The sequence below is a fragment of the Phalacrocorax carbo genome, chromosome 1 (assembly GCF_963921805.1).
Source record: "Phalacrocorax carbo chromosome 1, bPhaCar2.1, whole genome shotgun sequence".
In the NCBI taxonomy this organism is placed as follows: domain Eukaryota; kingdom Metazoa; phylum Chordata; class Aves; order Suliformes; family Phalacrocoracidae; genus Phalacrocorax; species Phalacrocorax carbo.
The window spans coordinates 84,053,126-84,070,670 of NC_087513.1; the positions used below are offsets into that span (position 1 = coordinate 84,053,126).

Sequence of the window (17,545 nt, forward strand, 5' to 3'; positions counted from 1 at the left end):
TGTTGGACGAGATGTATTAAAGAAAAAGGAACATTAACATTGCAGATCTCTCTCAAAAAGACTAAAACACTAACAAATACAAGTCGATGCACGTTTGCTTTAAACTAGTGTAATTCTTTTTCACATTGGATTAAACATTATTTTGTATACCAAACATTACAGTGCTGTTTATCTCCTCCAATCATGCAAAAAATAGTTAAAACGTGCCACTTCTGCCATAAATAGAATATGACCAATTCCCCTACATACCTTCCAAAATCAGGATTTGAAATGAGAAAAGTACTAAAATCCTCCTTCAAAAGCTTTAAAAAGAAATGCAGACACAAAGCTGCCAATTAATACCAAGATGGGACAAATTACAGATTTGTACAGAAAGCTCATGTTAAGTCAACTGATACTTCTCTCAGCCTCATCATTTGAAAGGCCATATCCTGCAAGGTCAGAAAATGATGACTTGAGAAGGATCCTGAACTTACAGCTCCCATCTACAAGAGTAGAAACAGTAGGTCTCCAGGAACTTTGAAATACCTGGTATTTAACACCTTCAACTCACATTGAGAATTTCAGGCACTTGGCAATTTACAGGATCAAGCCTTACAGAGGTAGAAGAGACTTAACTGGTGCAGTAATTCACAGAAGTTTCTAGAGAGCTGCCAGACAGCTTTCTGAAAATCTTCAAGTGTGAATCATGCTTCAATGCTTGCCTGTGAACATACATGAACTGCAGTACGTCTGGGGACCAAAGCAGCATCCAAATAAAACACCCACTTAGATTGTGAACTAAGCATCTTCATTAGAAAAACTGATGCTGAAGAATGAACACAATTTTATGTTCTGCAAAAAAGTAGGGGCAGCAATCACAGCACACGTGCCTTCTGCTCTTGATTGACACACACACCCCCACCCCCCCTCATTCCTCTGAGCTTGTCTGATAAACAGCATTGCAAGTTGGTTTAAAAAAACAAAAATTTACAAGAGAGAGTTCTGTTGGTCATCTATTTACATGTGGCATCACTCCACAAGAAGCTTGATCTCATTAGCTAATAGCTGGTTCATGTTGAATAGAGCCCCCGGGAGCTTGGTGAGCAACTCTCTCTCCGTGGTCTCAGGGTCGCTGTCGACAGAGCTGGAGCTAGCACTCATATTGTCGACAGCGGCACTAGCTGGAGGGCCCAGCTCTGGCTCGCTAGTCTCGCTTGCCGTGGACACCACAGAGAGCAAGGACATGCGCCGCGTCAAGCGACCGGGGGTAAGGAGCGAAGCGGCATAGTCCGCTATGATACCAGCTACATCTAGATTACAAGCCTTGTCAAAGGCAATGAAACCTACATTTGCATTGGCCTCACAGACGTAGAATGAACCGTCGTCCTTCATCAGCAGGTCAATGCCGCACACGTCCATCCCCAGGATGTTTGACACTTGGACTGCCAACTGCTTGCCTTGTTCGCTCAGTGAGCACATCATCCCTACACCACCTGAAAAAAGCAAAAAAACCTTGCTGTCTGTAGTCTGGTCACAGGTGACTGACATCCTTTCTCAACTAGTTGGTGCTTTTTGGTTGGGAAGCTCCAAAGCGAGCCTGCAAGCATACTGCTGACAACTCAGAAAGCAACGTCCTTTCCACAGAGACTACTAATGAACTTGAAGCCACAGCAGGATTTCAGGAGATTCTGACCTGCCAAAGGCAGGTCAAGACTTGTTTAAACAACAGTTAAGTGCTGACTTTTTAGTTAAGAAAGAGATCATACATTTTTATGATCCTGGGATATTGAAAAGATGACCTCACAAACCACCCTTGTTCCTTGTAAGGTAGAAGCTTTCCATACATGTTTGTAACTTAACACAAGAAATCTTTCAACAAAATTAAACCAAGTGTTCCTGATAAGACTACAGCTCTAACAGGTATAATTGAGGGGGACAGGAGTTAAGACATTATTATCTGCTCATGTCCCTCCCAGCTTGCTATCATAGGTTATTGTCTCTAAAGCGAGAATTAGGGAACATTTGTGTCTGAACTTCAGCTGATCCAGTTCACAGTCCATCATCTAAGTATTAATCAACTCAGACTTCATCTATGACAACAGTTAAGTGTAAAAAAAATAAACCAAACAATAACAAGCCAAAAAACCTTTAACTAAAAAAAACCCCTGTAACTAAAACCTCTCAGGCATTTTGACTAGCCAAAACTGTACTACACATGAACGCATTTTGTCCTATCCCTGCTCAGGTTCAGTACAGTTTCAGCCAGGCAACCTCAATCCTCCTTCTACCCTCAGAAAACCCCATCCTGTACTCAAAGCTATTGAGAAACACAGTTCTGAGTATGCTACAATCAATGCAGTAACCTTCCTCTTCCTTGCAGACATGGCCTTTGGGGTAAAAGGCTGCAGAGAGGACAGACATCATCAGCACAGCATCTGCTCAATGCAATCCAACTGTTTATTGTCTTCAACAGTTCCCTCCCTTAACAACTCTCTTCTACCCTCTCGCCAACTGGCTGTCTTCTCTACCTCCCTTGGTCGCTTCTTCTGTCTTTCTTCTTTTTCTGTTCCTCTTAACAGGATGAAATGAATGATAACTTGGCATTAGCACAACACTGCCACTACCACATCAGTTGCTCCATTTGTGTTTCTAGAACTTTCCCCTCCTTTTCATCCATCCTCTCCATCTAATACTTTGGGCAGAGATTGTCTCTCCTTCTGTGTTTGCTGAACACGCATCTCACTTAATCTTCCCCCCGTGTTTCCTCTGTAAACCCCAAGAATAAGCACAATGAATACAAAATAAAACCTGCAGCTTATTGCAGTTGGGTTTGTGATTTTTCAGTTGGATTGAAAAATTCTGATCAAAACTATAAACAATGCTTTTCCTACCAAGTGAGCAGTTACTCTGCATCCTCCCATCTGTTGAGCAGCGGAGCATCGTGCCCACCACACGGCCTCCTACTACGATGACACGTACATCCTTGCCATGGGACTCTTTAACGTATTTTTGAAATAAGTAAGGGGCATCATGACGGATCAAATGGCTTAGGTCTGCCAAATGGTGCTTGTCTCGTGCCAGGAACACAGCTTTACCTGTATGAAGAATAGAATATCAGAAGATTGGAAGAAGCTGCATCAATGATTCAACACATAAAAGTAAAACCCCCAACCAGTATGCTGCCCATTCTCATAGGCCCCAACTGTAGCTTAGACCCATTTACAAATTCTTCTGTGGACAGTGTTCCACTGCTTCAGTGCTTCTAAGTGTTCAAGAACTGACAGAGTTGAGGACCCATTTGAGGAGTAGTAAAAAAAAAAAAAATAAAAGGAAAACAGCTTTCAATAAAGAAGGTGGTCTTGTAATTTCAACTCCTTTTGGGACAAGTCCTTAATGGGAGAATAAAAAGGCAGAAACACTTGAAGAGCAGCAGGTGTTTAATTAACAACACAGTTTTGTTCATCCAAGAGGACTGGATCTGCAGCCTACAGCTTTGACACACAGGAACCAGTGACATGAAACTGTTAAACACCAGGCAGCTAAGAACTCTGAAGTCGCTAGTATGCCACTGCAGAGCCTACCACTTCTCTGTTGGGAAGCTGCTGAGAGCTGCTCTTGCCAATACTTACAAGAGGTCACATCTCCAGAATGAGGCTTTGCAGTGGAACAACATGTTCAGAGGAAAACACTAGACTCCACAGTATCCAAGATAACTTAGCAGAAGATTCCACAAAACATAAAATGAATGGAATGTAATAAAATTTTGAAAAAAACATTTTAGAAATCACTAGCTTTTCTGCAAGCAAGCACCTCAAGGACTTGTTTTAACCTAAAAAATGTCATTTCATTCCCCTTCCTTTCTAGAGCACACCAAAGACTTCTTTGTTCTTTTCCAATATTACTAATACTGATGAAAGTCAGAAAGACTCTGCCACTTGCCATCTTATTTCTAGCCTCATAAGATGGCATCCCTTTCCATCTTTAGCTACATTTCCCAAATCTACTTCCTCTTTCTGAAGGAGTCTTTCATGTGTCATATTAGATTTATGTTTTTCAGTAAGGCTGCACAATTATTTTTTGTTGCAGAATTGTCGCTCAATTATGCTACAATGTTAACAGAGTATGAAAAAAATCAATTGCTAAACTGCCTGTCTTAACTAAGGGAACAGAAATACAGCAGTAGCAGAACTAGGAGAAATAATGTGTGAAGAATTCCACCAAGTACTCCAAAGCCCAAAAGGAGCAGCCCATGCTTTATCAGTATTTAAGGTCTCCATAACACAGAACACTGCTCAAGTAACATGGAATTTCTCATCACAAACAGAATATCAGAATTCAGGCTTAAAAATCATGACAAGCAAAAACCTCCATGTGCTTTCTCCCGTTCCCTACAAGCACTTAATAATCCTACTGTATACTTAAAATGGGATGGGAAGAATGATGCCTTGGAGGGGAACTACTTAGATCTTGGGAATTATACAGTATCATGACACCTTGGCAAAAATAAGATTGGCACATTTGCTGCTGCAGGAAACTACACAGAAAATGGACCTAGAAGAACATGACTGTTATCCATCAGCCAGTACCTACGACCATGTTTGTCTGGGGTTTTTTAAATACAATTTGCAAATGGCTGCTCTTCAATTAATTTGAAAGTTTCCCCAACTCTCTTAAAGTGAAAGGATACATACAGTGTATAAATTTGCATTAAAATGTCTGGAATTTAAAGTGCTCTAAAGCAAAACTTGTAAGCAGTGATTTGCATGAATTCTGGCTAAAAAGGGAGAAGAAAGTCAATAGCTGCAAACTCTGTGATTATTTAGTAGGTCTTAACAAGAGGCAGTGTCAAGTCAAATCCACTGTCTCAGATATTCCACAGCTGTGAAATTCAGCTTGCTGCAAAGTCATACTCCAACTTGGCTTCATAGCTCCACAAGCACTTTAAAACCATATAAACAGGTATTACATCCAACAGAAGCAGGTCTGATCTTCCTCTGCCCCAGGCTTTTGCACTCACTCTTTCATTCCATCAACACAAGCATTTGTGTGAGTAAATGACAATACATGTAAGGAATTAATCCAAGTAAAAATAACCCATCTACATTCAACCAACATCAGTTCCTGAATCCATTTACTACATGGCTACAGAAACACTCATGCCAGCACAAGAGATGAACCAGAGCAGCCCAGAGTGGAGACAAACTGACGGACAAAAAGAACGAAGCGCTGTCTTTTTGTTACGCTTCAAGGTAACTGCTGGTTTATGTGCTTAAACTTCAGGTTCAGTCTCTTTTCATGTCTAGCGTGTATTAGAGTGGTTTTAAAGTAAATAAAAACAGTGCAACTTCCTTTGGAAATAACCTCTGAAATTGATTTTATACCTGGTTTTCTTTAGTAGATAACTATCTGACATTAAACAAAATTGATGTATTGTTTCATATTCAATACTTAAAAGATTGATAACAGAACAATTTAATCTGAACCTGCTGTATTATCACCAGCACTTTCAGGTATATTATTCTGAAAAACAGAGATCCAGTTTGACAAACAATACGTGAGATTTTATTTAAATCACAATCCTAATTATAGACAAAATCAAGTAGAAAAAAAAGTCAAATTAAGACTGAATGAACAAACATTTCATTTCTTATACCTATTTAGAAACATCCCTAAAATTCATGTAGGCTTCTCTCTGCTTCCCTAAGGCCAGACCTTTCCATTATTCCAGTTCAAAGCTTTCCTCACACAAGTCACCAATGAACCATAATTTTGAACACCTATCCCCCTTGCCGTTGCAGCCTACTCAACATTCAGAAGTTGAAGGGCGGTAGAATTTCGATGCACCACAAAGGCCAACACCTAACAGACGACCTTCTTAACTATCATTCCTTGACAGGACAAAATCTTAAGAGTACTGCTCAGAATACTCCTTGCCCTCACCCCTGACCTCACACCCACCTCGGTGACCCCGCGTGTTCTTCACCACCATAGGGAACTCCAGCACTTCCGCCTCATCAATCATTTTGGCAAAATTCTCATGACCACCTGGCAAAAAGAAAACCAACAACATTATGTGCCACCAATCTGGTGCGGCCAAATTGGGGATGTAATTGCCACACTCTCCTCCCACCCTTACAGCTTAGATAATGCAGAAAGAACTGTCAGTTAAGAGGAACATGATCAGACTTTGAAGCTGTTTGTAATCTGTGGGATACTAACTCCTACTTCCTTTGAAATGGAAAACAGAAGTTGACAAACATGTTTTGATCACAACCTCAAAACTCCTAATCCGATCTTCTAAACCTGAATGCCCCAATTCTACCATCTTGTTCCAGTTTATCCCTTTTACTTTATCAACTCCCTCCTTTTCAAATGTCTAGCAGGAAAATAGCAGACATAACACCAGTAACAGTTCCATCCAAACTACTAACCAGGAAAGCAACATGGAATACAAAGACAAGGCATAATCCAGACAGCAACAACCACCCAAATCTTGTCACTCCACCTCCCCCCTTTCCAAGGCTTAAGTCTCCTGCATCTCATTCTCCCTATTTCATGAAGTAGTACTTTGACATTTTCATCTCGTTGCATCTGTAAGGACCTTAGAGAATAGCTTTTAATGACCATCCACATGACTGTGGTTGATACTTCAAGGTTATTTGAGTTCAGTTCAATTCACAGAAGGCTGACCACAGTATAAGAAAATACAAAAGAGAAAGTCAGCAGACAAAGGGATAAGACTCCTAACAGCATGAGCAGTAAAGCGCAGAAGTCAAACCAAGACACTGGGCACAAAGTCAGCAGCAGCCATCACTACCCTGTCATGGATTTTAATGGGTGTCATGGAATAACATGTCATTCAGCACATCCTGTTTTTCTTGGCAAAGCCAGGTCTCACTGATAACTTGATATTTGTTTGGTTTGGGCTTTTTTTTTTTTTTAAAGAAAAAAAAAAAAAGTCATGCTTCTGTCAAATTCCAGAAGCAGGGATTAAAAGAAGCGGCAGGAAGTTATGAACAGAGATGGTCTGCATGTTCTGCAACTACCCCATCATTCGTGGTCTCCCCTTCTCCCCCCCCCCCAAATTAAAAACTCATTTCTCAAAGACCTAGAGCAACCACATCTATAAAGAAAGGGTATGTTACTTCTCAAATGTTTTTTCACAGTAACTGGTGGAAACAGTAATTCATAGTGATTGATGGAAACCCATGTTTTTGTTTTAAGTTTGTGTTTTTGTCAATTTCCTGTTACAAAAGCCTATTGCTGCAACCACACAAAGAGGAAGAAAGCACTGGTATTTCCCAAGAAGGAAAGGAAGGCTGAGAGGTATCTTCAACTCCTTAATATATTGTAATTAAAAGCAAAAATAGCATCAGGGTAGCTCAGACAAATGGTTCCTCTAATCTAGCACTCTGTCAGGAACCAGAGACTCCAGAGGCAGGCACAACAAACATTAAACTGTGCTGTGGGAAACAAACCCCAAACAACAGTTAAAAGCTGAACACAAGGGCCTGTACTCTTTTTGTCCTTTTGCAATAACTAATGCATTTGCAGATATTTTTATTCATATGAAGTTTAATCTACTTTCAGGTTTTGCCAAAGTCTAGGTGTTTATAATATCCAATCACATTTAGTTCCCCAAGTTCTTGTCTGTTGTTTTGGGCAATTGGAAAGGAGGTCAAATGTTTTAGGAGTAACAGCCAAAGTTAGCTGCTCAGGAGGCTGAGGTACAGTTAAAGTACTCTTCCCAAAGCATCACAGCTAATGAACAAAGCCAAAAAAAGAATCTGAGCATTGCGATTTTAATTTCCTTTTCTGGTTACAGAACACTTATCTGTGGAACTAGCCTCATGCTACTTAATTCTGTGGATTTCCCAAACTTGATTCACATCTTTTGCACTGCAAAAGCATAAATTATGATAGGCCAACTATCCTATCCTTTCAATCCAAAAGCCTTACCGTATGAAAAAGTGTCTGGAAGAGGCACACCATGACCAGCAAGTTCTTGAAACGTCCAGAACTTGTTGACACAGTTGAGGATGGCTTGGGGACGATTCATCAATCGACAGCCCATCTTCTCTAGGTGGCGAAGGACTGTGATATCGCTGTCACTCTGGACCCAAGGTGTTGGTACACGCACAACCACCACTTGCGGGTAAGCTGTAATGAGCTCCCCATTCACCCGGAGACCTAAAGAAGGAAGAAAAGAACATCCCAATCATCTACAAGGTCTTCAGGAGAAGGTAAACACGCAAAGAAATACTGCACCAGATGTGATCACAACAGAGGTACCAGACTTCCACAGCAAGCGTTAAAATAGCGCAACTCTCTCTAAAACGCACCTTGTCAGTTGTGCTGTTTCATACAAGTCACTCCTAATGCACTTACAACTAGGACTAGGCAAAGAACAGGCTGTATTAGAGCACACAATCTTGGGCTCCTTCCCAGGGTGAAGGATTTTTTTTTTACAGGTTGACACATCATCCTTTCTATGGGTGTTAGCTGCACACTACATTCACATCAGCAGTATCACTAGGTCAGGAGGTTCCTGCCTCCCACTGCTAGCTCTTGCCTACATGATACAGTTCATACCTTTCCCAGTCCCAGTTGTACTGATCCCTCTGTGGTATCACACAACATATTGCCAAAGTAACAGAGATTAGATATAACCCTTAAAAAAAAAAGGCAGTATTTTTAACACAGATAATTTCAATAATCTTATTTATACCAAATAAGTTCTCAGAAATAACTTTATCGGTTACCAAAGCAGCACACCATGACATTAAGGCAGGAACTGGAAGGAAAGCCAGCTTTGTCACCAAGACCAATGTATTACTTAATCATGACCTGTAGTTTTACAGACTATGTCTCTGTAAAAGAAACACTGAAAGACAGGCTGCAGGAATGGGAATATGATAGAATTGGACCAGAAGGCATCAAGCTTGATGAAGACGGTCTTGACATCTAAGGATGGGAAAAGACAAATATGATTTGATGTTAACTTTATTTGCCTTATATTCAAAGTAAAACTTTCTGACTTCAGTGTAAAATACCCAGCTCACACTGCCATCAGCACCTTCAGGGGTTAAAAAGAGAGAGAAGGTGAGCTGAGAACTCAGTGCATCCACATTTCTGTGCCTATGAAAGGTCAGCTGTAACTATTTAGATCTAGGCCAAATTTATTACCTGATTAGCTCTATTCCAAAGATGTTACTTTTTAAATACTGACTTGCATCTATTCAACCTGAAGACACATATTGCCAGGCAATATATTTCATTTCAAGGTGCATCCGAATTAATTGGGGGGGGGGGGAAGAGGGCATCCCCCTCTCTGTACTTGAGTTTTGTTTTCTTCTCCCAACCAGGATGTATTTTAGAGCTTGCCTTAAATGTAGTGAAGCAACCACCTATCTCCCAAAATGGAAGTATAAATATGCCTCAGGAGGACTCAGAACCACACTCTGGAAAGGCCAAAACAGAGCCATATCCAATATAATTCCCTTTTTCCAATCTCCATTGCCATAATTGCACAGAGATGAGAAAACATAAGCAGACGGGTGCTCTGGCTGCTCACCTCATTAGCACCAAGCACTGCCGCATTGCAGCTGACATGACTTGCGTGTTTAAGCAAGCAGGCTTCAGACACAGACACACACCATTTTATAAAGGCATCTCAAGCAAGATTAAAAACAAGACACTGCTAAAAACCTACGCAGAATGTGAACATCAGGAAATGGACTACCACCTGCTTTAGCCAGAAAAGGAGTGCAGATTCAGCAAGGAAGAGATTTTTAACTTATTAGTCTGATTCCACCTTACACATGTATTTTTTCACTTAGGTGCACGCCCCATTACACCCACTTTTTGCCACTGTAACTGCATGCATATCCTCATCTATGTGCAAGCTGTGTAACAACCATTTTTAAAAGAGACTGCATTTTCTATAGAGCTCCAAAATTGCCTCTGTATTGCTGTGAACCAAAACTACGTAGTTTTCTAATTCACAATCTCTCAGAGTCTATTTTGTTGTTTTGCTTTGAAGTCACATTGCATGCTGGAAGTTTTGCACCATGGAGTCTGAAAAAGAAAAACAGCAGTTTGAGGAGATGTATATGCCTCACCTGGAATTCTCCTGAATACTTGCATTAGACTTGACTATCAGAGTGGTGTAAATTCAGCCAGGCCACCATCCCCCCTGGAGTGACTTCAGAAGTACAGTGGTGTTACCAACGAACAATCTGAGCTTTTGTTCCAGATTCAGTCATTTCCTCTGGTCTGGATACTGTTCTCCCCAGAACAAAAAAAAAATTTTCTCTCCTCACAGAAGACAGTTTACAAACAAAGAGAAGAGCTACTCAATGAAATGTATAATTTGAATCACTACTACTGACATGCGCCATAAAAATTAGCTGCAGTCTCCCAGCAACACAGTGCTGCAAACAGAAGCAGCTTTATTACAGTAAAAAGGAGAGCCAGATTCTGCCATTTTGGAACAAGCTTGCATTCAGCATTCCATCTGAGACCCAGCAGTTAATAATCAGGTTAATGGTCATTATCGCCGAGTAGGCTGATAAAATAGTATTTATTCAGTATGATGTGCTGAAAGCAATACCAGAGAAGATATTCATGCATACAATTAATTTATTTTCCAAAGAACCAATCATTAATGCAAAGAGGGAGAAAGGAAAAAACAAAGATATGTTACAGAGATGTTACTTAAAAAGTGGTTAAGCGGTACTCAAATTTTTTTTGAAAATGGAATTGAACTCTCTTTCCTTTGCAGGATTAGAATCACAGAATCATTTAGGTTGGAAAAGACCTCTCAGGTCATCAAATCCAACCACTAACCTAACACTGCCAAATCCACCACTAAACCATGTCCCCAAGAACCACATCTCAATTCCTTTTAAATACCTCCAGGTGACTCAACCACTTCCCTGGGCAGCCTGCTCCAATACTCAACAACCCTTTCAGTGAAGAAATTTTTCCCAATATCCAATCTAAACCTCCCCTGGTGCAACTTGAGGCCATTTCCTCTTGTCCAATTGCTTGTAATATTACCATCCTGGCCCCAGAACAGTAGGAGCGAGTTACATTCACAGTTGCCTGTGGACAACAAACTGACCTCACAAACATGCAGAAGGCATATGTACCTTGACAAATAACAAGTTGGTCCATTTGTTGGTTTTCTCAGTGGATGCTCATGACACTGCAGATACGGCAGACAGACAGCTATACAGTTCTTTGAAGTACCAACACTGAGAGCCATGAAAGGGAGATTTCATGCTTATCTAATACCATGAACTTTACCAACATATTACTACCATTTTACCAGTGCCTGGGGAACAATTTCTTAGGTTATCATAAAATATTTGGATATTCTTTGGCCCTATGACATAAAGACTCCTGAGTTAGAATACCACACTACGAAAACAGATGTAAATCCTGCACTTGAAAAAGACCTGTTCTTTCACTCAGTACCAGCTTTCTTTGTTCTTTCTCTGCAATGTGAAACACTCCAAATGGAATATGGCAGACCTTTAACACTATACACCAAACATCACAGTATTCAGATGAAAGTGCAAAAGGAATTTTGCAATGCAAGCTGTAATCACCTGGGAATGAACTTGACCAGTTACACAACATCCCTCAAATGAAGCCAAGAAGCCTCAAGTTTCAAAGTCGGCTCAAAGCAAGTGGGTAAATGCATGACTCTTCTTCAGTTGCCCAAGCACTCCTGCTGCTTTTCATTCCCAAAGAACAGCAGGTGAGCTTGAAGTGCAAAGCAGCTGTTCTCTGAAGTCTACAGAAAAGAGATGCAGCATTAAACTTTAGTGAGGCCAGAAGAAAGAGGCAGAAACTTCTACTGCTATTACCAGTGAGATCAGAAGACATGTATCTATACCCTAAGAAAGTTTGAGACAGTAACATCTAACATGGTACAGCCTGTTTGCATAGAAAGCTACTCAGGAAAACCGTTGCTTCTTGACAACCTGATTTAGTACAATTTTAGGGTGGATGCACATACTTTGGAAAAAACACAAAATTCTGCAGCTTCCCAGCCCTCCCTCATTCATGCATGCGGGGTGTTTTTAGTACCTTCTGTCTTCTTCCCTATGACAAATTTTTTCTCACTATCGCTATTTCTCAATTAAAAAGCCTCACTCAAGATACTTATCATTTAGGTGGTACACATTCCAAATGAAATGCCTCAAAATACAGACATACCAGAATTATCCTGACTTAAGAAGTTGCTGCCCATCAGCTAAAACTCCTAAACTATGTGTTTGTTCCACCCTACAACAAAACACAAGGCAAAATGCTTGACCTTAAGCCTCAGTGAAAGGATTCAACAATAACAAATTTCACTATAAAACTGGGACAAGCAAAGTGCCCAAATACAAGCAATGTAAAAATATCCCATAAAGCTTGCAAGCTAAACACACTTCTGCAAGTCAATCACAACCACAGCCAGAGTACATAAATTCTTAAACTGCAGCCTCACACCTTTTACAATCCATAAGCATTGGTGCTTCATCTACCCAGTTATCCTACTTCCTGTGCTTTAGAAACTCTAAGAAGGACTTCTGCATTGATGGCATTAAGATGGCTAAAAAGGATCAAGATTTCAAGAAACTGTGTGTGGCTTCCGAACACCTTAATTCACACCCAAGCAGCACTTTACATTGCTAGGCATTTTTGAAACTCATTCTATGCAGCCTGCACTCTACACAATTCTCCTCCAGTCTCTGCAAGAATCAGCAGATTAATAGCTACTGTAAAGCAATATCTCATGTCCAGTTTGCATGATATGAATAATTGTACTTTCAGCTGAAACCTTGCAAATGTTTTCACAGAAGGAACATAGTTTCAGGACATAGGTCTAAAACTCTCAAAGATCTGCAAGGACATAAAAAATTACAGAGCTTTTATAGCTTTCATTATAGCAAACATCAGGTATTTTTAACAAAAAATACATCTCACTAATATCAAATAAATTTACAAAAGTAGTTTCATTCCAAAATATAAATTGGAAAACAGTTTTTAAAAAAAAGCAAACTGAGTCACCAAGACCATGAAGTACTTCAGACTCAAATTCAGGTCTTCAACTGACCATACGAACCACAGCCAACTTCTTCAATCAAATGGTATAATACAAAGCTGAACACTTAAAGTGTTTAATACACAAGCACAAGGAGATCTGGGTAGGCTTGCACATAAATCAAATTACTGATCTGAAGCTTCTATTTTTATACAATTTTAAATTACCAATATTAATTGATTAATTGATAGACTGACAGATGAAAAGACTACAGTAGCTGGAAATACCATAAGTTATGGCCTGGGGAAGAAATCCAAGGGTCATTGACATAACAGTAACCAAGAAGAAACTTTCTCAGGGAGAAGTACTACATTTACGTTTATTTCTATATGTACATTAGAAAAATCTAAATCAGTAAACAGGTTTCCATGATTAAAAACACCAATCCTTTCGATCTGTGCCCGAAGACAACTGATAACTGCCCTGCATAGGTCTTGATCTCTCATACCACATTTCTGACCAAATGGATCAAAAGAGCAGGAATGATGCACAAAAGGTGGGTTTGCAGAAGTTCCCTATTCAGTGCTGCCATGAATCCAGCAACATAAAACATTCTAGTCATTAAGCCTTACAAACTGACTTACAAATGTATACATTCCACAGCGTTTATCTGAGAATGGTATGACTATAAGAATGCCCAAATGTGACAAAAAAGTTAAATTATTCCTTGTAGAGCATGGATAAGCTACAAAAGGAATCCTCACCTCTGTGGCCACAGCTGCCACAAGCAGCCACTTCTCAGAAGAAGAATTTAACTTCAGTCACTGCCTCTCTCTTTGGCGAAACCCCTAATAAATGCCAACTGCTCTGAAATATATAAGTAAAATGAAGCAGGAAAAGTGTTTCAGTATTCAGACATCCAGTATGTGGAATACATTTCTAACAGGCATAGCATACAAGTGGAATAATGCATGGTCATCACGCATGCAGCACTCCAAAAAAATAAAATTTGAATCAAATTTTCAAAAGCTCTAAACATACACCAGCTCCCATCACACTCCCAAGAGGAGCTAACAGGGACTGAGAACTTCTAAAAATATTACCCAGATTTTTCCTCAGAGATCTGTATGCTATCCTGAAAGTCTCCAGCTCTCTCGACTTCGTTTTACCAATTTATTCATCCATCCATCCATCCATGGAGTTGCTAACATTTCCCAGATGAACAGTAACTCAGCAAGCAGGCTATAATGAATTCAACTTATTCAGCTGGGAAAAACAGGCTAGCCTTCCATCACACAAACCTGTTCTCATATTTTGAGCACATCATTTTCTACTACCTATTCTTCCCAGTTAATCAGTTGCTCTAATAAAAATCACTGAATTTTTCTACAAACCTAGACTCACTCCTGTTCTCAAAACAGTGTGTTACTATTTCTGGTTCATTCATCCTCCCAGTATCTGTCAGCCACCAGAAACTGCATAATATTTGTGTTAAAGTTCTGAAGCGTTTAATAATTACTTACAGTTTACTTGCAGAGAATTAAATGTGTTTCATTGTAATTGTCATATAAAAGCAAGCTTAAAGCTCTAAAGGGAAATACCCCAAACTTTAAGAGCAGATTACTAGCAATAACAAAATATACATTCCCTCAAACTCAAACATAACCAGATCTTTAAAACTTTTAAAACTCAGCATACTTTGAACATACATTCTGCCAAGAGTGGCAGAATTTAGGAATAATTAACAAAAGTAGAATTAACATTAACAAAATACTATTCTATACCTCAAAAGCTTGCTGCATACATTGATTAAACTTTACATATCTATCTTATAAAGTAACTGTAAGCAACAAATTCCCATAAATTGGGTGATATGTAGTGAAGTATAGCACTTTAAATGCAATTTTATTTAAACTAGAACTTCGAAGAGCAGCTAAGCACGGAATTTTTAGGTATCCACCAATTTAACACCAAACTAAACCTATCCCTTTGGAGCTGCACAGGCATTTTCTCCTCTGTATCACTTAGCACCGGCAGCCACAGTTTATTACTTTGAACACTAAGTTGCCACAATTCCTCCAAAATTTTACTGCCATGCAAAAGCCCCTTTGATATTTAGTATTACCAAGCTATTTTTTACTCTAGTGTACACAGAAGCAGATTTCTACAATAGTTCTGTGCTGGCTGTTTTAAGTTTATATTCTCTCCCTTCCTATCCTACTTACTAGTTTTTCAAACCAAATTAACACGTACTTATATTCAACCCTGTGGGTTTAATATGACCTCAAACTCCTTCTCCACACAAACTTAACCAGAAACGCTTTCTGGTCAAGATGTACTTCCATAGCTCAACAGTTCAAATTTAATCACACATAGCACAGACAAAACTGATCTCTCTAGAACAGTACTACGCCATTCTATCCTGAAACAAGAGAACAGAGAAATAGAGGAGCAGCTTCCACTTCAATTCGTAAATTCCTAATGCAAGCATTGTGAAAACTTTCTCAGAAGTCCACTGTTGCAGCTCCAAACAGAAAGCAAGCAGGTACCTGAGCTAAACCAGCTCTAATTCATGTCCCTTTCTGGACTCAGAGGGCCTCTTCCCTTCCCCAGGAAGAACATGGAATGATTCTTACAAATGCATTGGCTATTGAAAATGGTGAAAAACTTGGGAAGCACAGCGATGCTCAAAGTTATTATGGCCATTCTGGATTAGAAGTTCTTTTCGGGCACAAGAGGGAAACAGACCAGATGCCTGTACGTGTACCTCACTAAATCAATACTAAGCAGAGTGATTATTGGCTAGATCAGTGTTTCTGAGCTACATTTCTAGGCACAATACATTGTTTGCTTACAATCCCAAAACACAAGCACTTCTTCAGAGTCATGCATAAATGTGAAATGAATGGACCCAAATATAAAACCATATATAAAAGGTATATTACAAACCTGAATTAATTCTAGACCATCATCTTGCTCTGAGAATTGATTTTATGGTAGGTATATAAACATGGAAACTATACTGAAATCATATTAAAGACTTAGCTACCATTATTATATGTGTATAAACACTCACATAATTGAGAAAATTTGCATCCCTAATAAAAAAATACATTTCCAGAGACTACTTGAAAGACATTCAAACAAGTATAGAAAGAAATATCCAGTATTTTAGCCCTATGGCCAAACATGGATGCTTTTGTGATATAACTGTTACGATGCATTTTAAATGGAGTGTTAAAAAAAAAAAAACTGTAAAGAAAAATACCACAAAAGGCAAATCAAAAGATTCATTAAACAACACACTGCTGGAAATTATGTGATTTCAAACACCTTGAAAAGATAATTTTGCTTTTCCTACTGAGTTTATTTAAAAGTTCTCATCACACATCTGCTTTTCTAATTCGCTCCTGGGCAAAGTCAGAAGAATTTTAAATATTTTCCAAAGCATAAACTCAAAAGAAAAAATACTCATAATGAGATCCATTTAAATTTACTGAAATTAAAAATTAAGCGTAGCTGTTGATCAAAGTTTTAACTTATTTGAATTACAAGAAAGCAAAGTCTCTCACAGCTCAAGTTAACAACTGAATGCAAGGGAGATGGTTTTGACTTGAATGTTGCAAAAAGGCCCCACAGTTCTTATACAAGTATACGCATGCACATATACTGTACAGCCACGTTGTAAGCGGTGATTAGATTGTCTTCTGTATTAGATTTCCCACCAAAGCTCTCAATGAATATAACAATGCTTCATACTAAGAGAAAACTCAGGCACTCAAACAGTATTTATGTATCCTGCCCTCACTATGTGCCTTCAAAATATATTTCTAGCAACTGCACTACGAACACTTTCTTTTTGTTTTTAGAAGTAAAAAACAAAACAACCTTGGGTTTCATGATCAGTTTAAACTGATCTGATCTAAGCCTGAGCTGACATAAATGGGGGCAATCTTGTCTTTTACCCCACTACCAGCAATGTGCTCTTATCATCTCTCCTTTGTCCACAGGTTAGTGACCAAGAGGAAGTCAACTGGGGGAGAGGGGGTAGTATTAAGTCTTCAGCTTACCATAGCTTTGTGGTTGTTTAGTATCATCATCATGAAAAAACAAATAAGGAATGATGAGAGGGAGAATGCAACTGCTACTTTGAGTAATAAAAAGGTGTTACATCAGCATAAGCCAAAAAAAAAAGTGAAACAAACTTTGTGGTGAGATTTCACAAGGTAGGTGACAGAACAAACTCGCCACCGAAACTGAAGGAGGCAGTCTCACTGCCCTGTTCTGACCATACAGTTCCACTCTTCCTTTGCTCCTTTGCTGGCACTTTTCTCATCATCTCAGTGAGTTAGGTCAGATAGCTACATTTGCAGAGCACCATTCCGGTTTTTTTTTTTTTTTGCGTTCAGTTACTTATCAGACACATTTTTAAGGCAAGACCTGTTAATCAGATCCCCTACTGCAAGAGCAAAGGGTGGGTGGGTATGCAGAGAGGTGAGGAGTAAAACAGACTGCCTTTTG

General features: G+C 39.3%; 1 protein-coding gene across 2 annotated transcripts in view; it reads right to left on the minus strand.

The window, feature by feature from the left end:
• Positions 1–17,545, minus strand: part of RIMKLB (ribosomal modification protein rimK like family member B) — a 53,016-nt gene continuing 35,471 nt past the window's right edge. For both annotated transcript variants that reach the window (XM_064463018.1, XM_064463008.1), the window contains exons 4-7: positions 7,942–8,172; positions 5,941–6,027; positions 2,874–3,077; positions 1–1,475 (exon numbers count right to left, since the gene is read on the minus strand). In XM_064463018.1, the coding sequence (XP_064319088.1) occupies positions 1,012–1,475; positions 2,874–3,077; positions 5,941–6,027; positions 7,942–8,172 (986 nt within the window). In that variant the 3' untranslated portion in view covers positions 1–1,011. The remainder of the gene's footprint in view (positions 1,476–2,873; positions 3,078–5,940; positions 6,028–7,941; positions 8,173–17,545) is intronic.